Genomic DNA, 7,753 nt, shown 5'->3' on the forward strand with positions numbered 1-7,753 from the left:
CGCAAGAAATCTGCCGGGATTATGTTATCGAAAAAATTTATACCATCTGATTGATTGTGACAGTAACTTAACTACTGTCAATTTTTTCTCGTTTTTTCAATGAAAAATCCGACGGTACTTAGCGTTTTTCTTATAGTGAATTGTTTGAGTGTGTGATGAATTTTGTGCATATTTTTATTCTTTTTTACAAATAACTGATAAGTTCCATTGCTATCTGTGTTTAGGATATGATGAATTTTCTGTTAAAACTTACATACGATTATTTCATGTTATGCCCTGTTGGTTTTAGTTAGTGTTTTGATTTTGTGTTATTGAGGTTGTGATGGATTTTTCTTCTGAAACTACATATGTGATTATATATATGTGAATTATGCATATATCATATTTTCATGTAGGTGATATTCAGGTTGTGATGAATTTTCTTATGAAATTTCATGTTAGTGATGTCCAGAGCATTGTGATAAATTTAGTTCTTTTCTATTTGAAAATTGTAGATACCTAATAGAGTGTATTGTTGAAACATCCATTGGCTTGTGTTTGATAACGGCCTCCAAACAAAAAGTATGAATTTTTTTTTTTAGAATAGAATTCTTATGTGTGTGTCTCAGAGAAAATAGAAGAGAAAAAATGAGGAAGGGAGAAATTTCAATTCATATGAATCTATCATAAGTGAAAGACAATGGTATATAAGTAAATTTACAATTTATTAATATTTTTTAGATGTTAAATGTTAATCGAGACTAAATTAAAAAAAAATTATATAATAAAAGAATCTAATTTAAAAAAATATAAGAACCTAATTGAAAATTCGGTAAAATCGGATATTAGGACATATAAAATAATTAAATCTAAAAGATTTTATAATTCTTTTTAAAGATCAGTGAACCGTGGCTAAAATTGTACCCATATAATCTCTATTTTATGGGCCTCTGGGCCCATCCATATACATAGACCCAAAAAGGATTTGAGTTTTGGTAGGGCAACTAAGATAGAAGGGGCATAAAATGAAAATTCATACGTTGACAAAAAAAAAAAAAGTCACACACAAAATATAAACAGAACAAAAAAAAAAAAAAAACTGGCTGATACGTTAAACAGGGGGGAGGGGGTTTATAGGAAAAAGAGCAAGAGGGTCTGAGAGGTGCCGCCGTATACCCTCTGCGACGCACTCACCATGGAAAACGACGACGTTGATATGCTCGGCGCCGAACACACCGAAGCTGTATGCAATGCTTTCCATCCTTTCCTCTTCCTTTAATTTTTCATTCGTCTTTATTTTGCGCATTTAGTTTCCTCATGCCTTTTTCTCCAATTCCCCCTTTCCACGCTGCTGCTGTTCAATTCCATAAACCCTAATTGCTTCGCGCTTCAATGCGGATTGCAATGGTTGCAGGACTTGGACGACATGAAGAGGCGCTTGAAGGAGATGGAAGATGAAGCTGCTGCTTTGAAGGAGATGCAAGCCAAGGTCGAGAAGGAGATGGGATCTATGCAAGGTTCTTCCTTTTTCCCATTCCTTTTTTAATGTTTATTTTTTTTTGTTTGCAGTTTTGGTGCTTTTCTATATGGCGTAAATTGCACCTTTTTCTGGGGTTTCGTGACACTGTATACTGTATTTTGTTTTCCGGGAAATGATCTGCATTTGGCTTGAGCTAGGTTGAATGGGCTATGCTGTGCTCAATGCCGGCTGAAATTAGCACTAGTTGTTTTATTTTGGTGGGGACTAACTTCTCCAGTTAATGATTTCTTAGTTAGTAAACTAGCTAATTAGGATTTGGCTTGTTGCTTGGTATTGCATTGTGTAATCCATACATTTCTTGACTGTGACTGAAAAGTTTCAGTTAGAGGTTGGGAAAGGATTTTCTAGGCTGGTTATGAATGAGGAGATATTTTCTTACATTCCACTTAGAGAATTTTCTGTTATGATTTTTGCCAGTTGTTTAAATAAAATGAAATTTGAATGAGGTTTGGTTAATGCTTGACTTACTTGATTGGGGAAAATGTCAAAGGGGTTCTTCAGTGCCTCATCGCTTAAAGCTTTTAAACATTCCAATATGGAGAAGGATATGTTATGATGCTGATTTTCCCCTCTTGTCTCTTTCATCCTCTCCTAGCAATTGCATGTGGTGCTTATTAATGTGCAAGAGTTTCTATTACGATTTTTCCCCCCTTGAATGTATTGTCTTTGTTATTGATTCTTACCTCCAAATAGATCCTGCTACTGCTGGTGCAAGTCAGAGCAATAGAGAGGAAGTAGATGCTCGGTCAGTCTTTGTAGGCAATGTGAGCAGTCTCTTCCCCTGTTTACATCAAAAGCTTTCTTTCCTGCTTAGTTGTCTCATTCTCGTGATAAATATGGTTAAGTATGTTAATGAAATTAAATGTTTTTATCCTACTTTATAAAGTGAATGTGAAATGTATGTAAAAAGCCAGACGATATATGTCAACTAGGAACTTATGATATTAGCATCGGCATAATGTTCTTGTTGCACTGCACTACTATCTTTATGGCCAAGGCCAAATAACTTGGAATTTAATTTGCAGGGCAAGTGAAAATTCATGGTGAAGTCTGATGTGCATTATGTGTGGTTTATTTGCTAGATGAAATTATCACTACAAAGTTGGTATTAGTAATCGCATGCAAACATTAAAAGGCCATCATATGGAGTTTTTGACTTAAAGCTATACTATCATATAATCTATATGATTTTGTATGTTCCACAGGTGGACTATTCATGTACTCCCGAAGAAGTGCAGCAACATTTTCAATCATGTGGAACAGTAAACCGTGTCACCATTCGCACTGATAAGTTTGGCCAACCCAAGGGTTATGCATATGTAGAGTTTCTTGAAGTTGAGGCTGTTCAAGAGGCTCTTCTGCTGAATGAATCTGAACTACATGGGCGCCAATTGAAGGTTAGATTAAGAGGCTTATGTCATTTGTTCGGTCTTCAAAAGCATCTTGCTTTCTTTTATGTAATCATAATATATATTGACTTTGTACCAGGTGACTGCAAAGAGGACCAACATACCAGGGATGAAGCAGTATCGACCCCGCCGTTCCAATCCTTACATGGGGTTTCGAGGCAGAGCTCCATTTGCTCCTCCATTTGCCTTTTCCCCATATGGATACGGGTATGTTGTACTGAGTTCTGTCTTTTTTGTTGCATTCTCTTCTTGATGTAACAATAGTCTTATTGCACCTTTTTCCTTCAATTACAGAAAGGTTCCAAGGTTCAGGATGGCAATGCGCTACAGCCCCTATTATTAAATGCGCAGCTATACAGATATGGATCCTTGATTGACAAATGAATGGACATATTGATCATCTGCTCCCTCGTATGGCATCATGGCCGATGCTTTGGGCATAAGTACGAGGGAACTATCTGCCCCACCTAGACTGATGTGGTTGGTTCTGAGCACAGCAAACATTGTAAACTTTTAATGTTTCTTTCGCGGCCTTTGGTATTTGGCATATCCAAATGTTCTTTGTAAAAGTATCCATCGTTCAAGTGGTTAATATATGGGTTTCTGTGTTACTTATTACATGCTATACTTTCATCTTTGCACCGTTTTGCTTCTTTTTTTTTCTCTTTTTTGTCAGGCTGGGATATACAGCTCTTCACTCTAGACATGATATCACAATATTTGGCTAAGTCTCAAATCCGGATACACCTATTACAAGGCAAAGAGTTTCACCCCTAAACCAAAGCCTTGTGTGCACGGTCTTGGGTTTTTTTTTGGGTCTTGGCCACCGTTTTGGTTTAAGTAAGCCTCAATTCTCATGTGATAGCCGGGCTTAGTTTAAAAGAACCAATTATGATTGTCCAATAAGGTGACAACCACTTCATGGAAAAATCAAATTTGTGTACGTACAATCTTGAACAATAGGTCACCTCAGAGATGACACATTGTCAGTAAAGTATTATTCGGTAAAAAAAAATTACTAAAGATGACATAACCACCGATGAACAGGAGTAAGTGTGAAGTATGCACGTTCCAGTTTCTAATCAATAAATGTTTTAAGTGTATGAATCTAGAAGTGGATGCTGCATTAGATTATCTGCTTTGTCTGAATGGGAAACAGAAAGAGACATGAGATGTAGCTCCATCCTCCCATCAGACGCAGAGTTGTCCGCCAGATTTGAAGATTCGGTGAAGAAAGCCCTTGCCATCATCAAATAAATTACAATCAACTTTCTGTATTAGGGTAACAGTGACAATAAGGTTTTCATTCTTTCTCAAACAGTAAAGGAATGGCGAAAGCCATCTCTATCGCACCCTGAATAGTACACAACGGGGGAGGGTACATTACATCATCCAAAGAAAGAGCAAAGCTTATCCGATGCATGATTGCAGAGAAAGGGGACCCCACCAAACCGATCAGAAAGAACAAAGACATGCATTTTCTATGACATACATGAGAATTAGATTCACTTCACCTCGTCCCTTGTCAATATCATCATCACTGCTCCCTCCCAGTCCCCATGATGATCTCCCACGGCCCCAACAGTCCAACACCACTCCATTTTCCCTCTGTTCTACAAACCAACAAAATCACCGCCACAAAACTAGCTTTAATACAGCAGAAAAATATTATTTATTTAGTACAAGTTATAACTTGTAACAGTACAAACATATTTTTCATTTATTATACAATTTTAGAAAGAGAGTAATATCAGCAATAATATGCCTCGTTTCTTCTTTATGCTAGGTCTAAAACTTATTTCCTCGTTTTCCATATTTATAACATTAATATTTAATATTCATTCATCCGCTTTAGTATATAGGAACAGAATTTACACGTCATACTAAACGACAAAAGCAGCTAAAAGCCAACACACTTCCATCCCCCACTTCTCCTTACAAACTTAATATTTCCATATCTACAAAGCCATTAGCGCACACCAGATTGTGCCACGTAAGCCCGAGTCCATACAGCAAACTTCGGTGCACCTCCCCTCACACGAGCGTCCTGCACTTTGAAGTCTGAGGGTCCCACATCGCCGGCAACAGGTACCTCCTCCCGCTCAGCCCGTACGCATTGAAGCTCGCACCGCTCGCCTTGTCCACCAACACCTGACCCGGGTAACCCGGATAAGACCCGCTCCCGAACGCCCCCGTGCACGCCGTCACAGCCTCCAACGGCGCCGTCGCCGGACCCTGGAAGTATCCGTTGTTAAACGGGTTTGTCACAGTTCCGGCGAGCAAAGTGGCAAGGTTAATGATCATCCCGTCGATGCCAACGTCGCCGTTAGGCGCCACTAGCGGCGGGGTCTGTGGACCGTAGATCGGCTGGTGGAACGGCCACGCGCATTGACCAGGACACTGAGTCTCGGAGTTCCCGACCCAAACGTAAGCGGTTCGTGGCTTCCCGTTTACGGGTCGGGTCGAACCGTGAGTTCCACACCTCATACAGAATCCCTCGACGGCAACGTCCTTGGCGGTGAGAACCACCGTGATGGCGGAGAGTTCGTTACTCTGAGCGTTGAACTTGGAAGCCAAGGCCATTAGGTCCTTATTCTTGAGACTCTTCCCGAGTGTGTATGCAGAGTGTAGGAACTGCTTCCCTACGACGAGCGCAGAGGATCCACCTTTGTAGTTCTCGGTGGTCTTCCACCACGATGCGGCGGAGGGAAGCTTGGCACTCGGTGAGCTAAGCGAGTTTATGAAATCGACGATTATGGAGCGTTGGATTGGAGTGAAGGAACCGTACCAGACGAGATTAACGGTGATGCGTCCCTTGAGGAGCTGGCCATTGTGGTACTGGAGAACCAGCGGCTGCTGCTCCACCAGCGCCGCTGAAGTTAGCGCGGGAAGAAGCAGCACTGCAATCACAGAGAGCAAAATGGCAAAATTGTAATTACGAGTCATGTTGAGGGTCAGTGTTTTAAGGAAAGGGATCAGAACGAAACGAGAGAAGATTGTATAGTGTGAGAGAGTTTGGATTGGATGAAGGACACCAGTACGTTTGAGTGATATTTATATGCCGAGGCTGAGAAGACAGCTGTAATGGAAGAGGTGTCACCATCTAGCCTGGACACGTGGTCGCTTTTCATTCGGTATACTGTCTGCCAGCCTGTAAGGGGTGAGAATCCGTGTGACGTGGCGGTCCACGGTGACGACGACGTCGATGTTGGCGTTCGGGGACTCGGTTCTCTCTTGAAGGGGTATTTTTATTTTATTTTTGGGGATTTTACTGATTTACCCTCACTCTTATGATGGGTATTTGAAATTGTGGGTGGCCTCAATCCCCAGAATGCTATAATACCATGCTTTTCAGCACAGGTTTCAACCGAGTCGCGTGGGTCCCTGTGGGAAATTCCACGCGCGATATTAACCTTCGGATGGGAATCCAACGGTGCGACTAAACCATATAATTGGAACTCGCTCAGAATAGTTGGGGCCCGCAAGGGAGAGTCTGAGAGATTGACGTCAGATGCAGAGTTCGAGGGAGTGTTTCAACGAATTTATCATAGCCGCGCATGCCCATGGGACTTTATTTTTATATTTCTTTACTTATATAGTGCAGGGTTTTATGATTTTTCAATATAAAATCTGTAGGGTCCACATGGCCTTGGATTTTCGATACTATGCCCGTGAGGTTTGCTGGGGGTTGGGTCCAAGGAGGAAGCAGGTTCGATGACTCATGAATCTATGGAGGTCCGCTTAATGTAGCTCCAAAACAGCTGTTGGGCTTGCCAAGCCCAGGTGGGCTTAGCCTCTCAAAAAGTGTGTCTAACCTTTTCCCTCCCTTGAGTTTAGCTATAGCCTTTTTCTTTTCTTCAATATCACATTACTTTTACTTTTTTATTTTTTGAAAACTATAAAATAGTAAGTAAATAGTACTACTACTACTATACTATGCTTTTCACCTAGCAACGTTATGAAGTTTGAAATTTTCAAAGAACATGTTGGGACGATGTCGGCTCTAGGAATTTTCCCATGCTTATCACAAGCAGCTTAAATGGGGCCTTGAAAGTTTTGAGGTGGCATGTTGTGATCATTCGAATTCAAGCAAAGATGCAAATATTCGACTAAATTTCAAATCCTTTACACGTTATAGCAAAATTAAATTTCTAACAAAATGTTTTCATTAATTATTGTTTTATGTATATTTGACTTAAATTTAAATCAATATTAACTGATATTTTTTTTAATTAAAATGCTAGTCCGTTAGTTTTTAAAATTATAAATTATGAAAGATGAAGCTGCATTATTGGCGACCATAACTATATGTACAGCATCAATGCGTTCCACGCCTTTATATTTGTGGTTGAAGAATTTAAGTCGGTTTTGAGTTAGATTTTTTATACATTGATAATAAGCCAAATTCAATTAAAGCTAGCAAACATGCAAAAAGTTAACGAGGTCAATAAAAATCAAAAAGAGAAAAAGAAGATGATTCGCGATTATTGTACTACTATAATACCGTACCCTTTGATTTGGCCTTTTTAATTTTGTGAAAAAGAGACACAACAAGTTTGGCACGGATCAGATGAGAGAAGAGTAGGGAAAAGGAAAAGAAACATAACACTGGAATTTGGAGCGGATAAAAAGGAGGATGCAAGTTGGAAGGACGGAAGGTGAAGTAGAAGGCAATGCATCACGTGCGAAATTGGGATTTGCAAAACAAACTAAGATAGTATTTCTTAATTTTGATGTTAAAGAAAAAAAAATAGTAGTATTTGTTAACGAGTAATGTTAAAGAATCAAATGAAGAAATTTTGTCTTAGAAAAATCGTGAAAATTC

General features: G+C 39.5%; 2 protein-coding genes across 2 annotated transcripts; one reads left to right on the forward strand and one right to left on the reverse strand.

Moving 5' to 3' along the window:
• The first annotated feature begins 1,047 nt into the window (after window positions 1-1,047).
• LOC130969023 (polyadenylate-binding protein 2-like) lies at window positions 1,048-3,548 on the forward strand. The gene is made up of 6 exons (XM_057894576.1): window positions 1,048-1,222; window positions 1,394-1,496; window positions 2,213-2,283; window positions 2,725-2,916; window positions 3,008-3,135; window positions 3,223-3,548. The coding sequence occupies exons 1-6, from the start codon at window positions 1,175-1,177 to the stop codon at window positions 3,269-3,271; spliced, it is 591 nt and encodes a 196-aa protein (XP_057750559.1). The 5' UTR covers window positions 1,048-1,174; the 3' UTR covers window positions 3,272-3,548.
• A 960-nt stretch (window positions 3,549-4,508) lies between these two features.
• Window positions 4,509-5,964, reverse strand: LOC130969022 (protein EXORDIUM-like 2). The gene has a single exon (XM_057894575.1). It carries the CDS (start codon window positions 5,872-5,874, stop codon window positions 4,963-4,965), a length of 912 nt encoding a protein of 303 aa, XP_057750558.1. The 5' UTR covers window positions 5,875-5,964; the 3' UTR covers window positions 4,509-4,962.
• Between the last annotated feature and the right edge of the window lie 1,789 nt (window positions 5,965-7,753).

This window comes from Arachis stenosperma, chromosome 3, assembly GCF_014773155.1.
Source record: "Arachis stenosperma cultivar V10309 chromosome 3, arast.V10309.gnm1.PFL2, whole genome shotgun sequence".
NCBI lineage: Eukaryota > Viridiplantae > Streptophyta > Magnoliopsida > Fabales > Fabaceae > Arachis > Arachis stenosperma.

Coding starts and splice junctions, on each gene's coding strand:
- LOC130969023 (XM_057894576.1), top strand. CDS start 1,175: ATGGAAAACGACGACGTTGATATGCTCGGCGCCGAACACACCGAAGCT. Junction 1,497..2,212: donor GGAGATGGGATCTATGCAAG/GTTCTTCCTTTT, acceptor ACCTCCAAATAG/ATCCTGCTACTGCTGGTGCA. Junction 3,136..3,222: donor TTTTCCCCATATGGATACGG/GTATGTTGTACT, acceptor CTTCAATTACAG/AAAGGTTCCAAGGTTCAGGA.
- LOC130969022 (XM_057894575.1), bottom strand. CDS start 5,874: ATGACTCGTAATTACAATTTTGCCATTTTGCTCTCTGTGATTGCAGTG.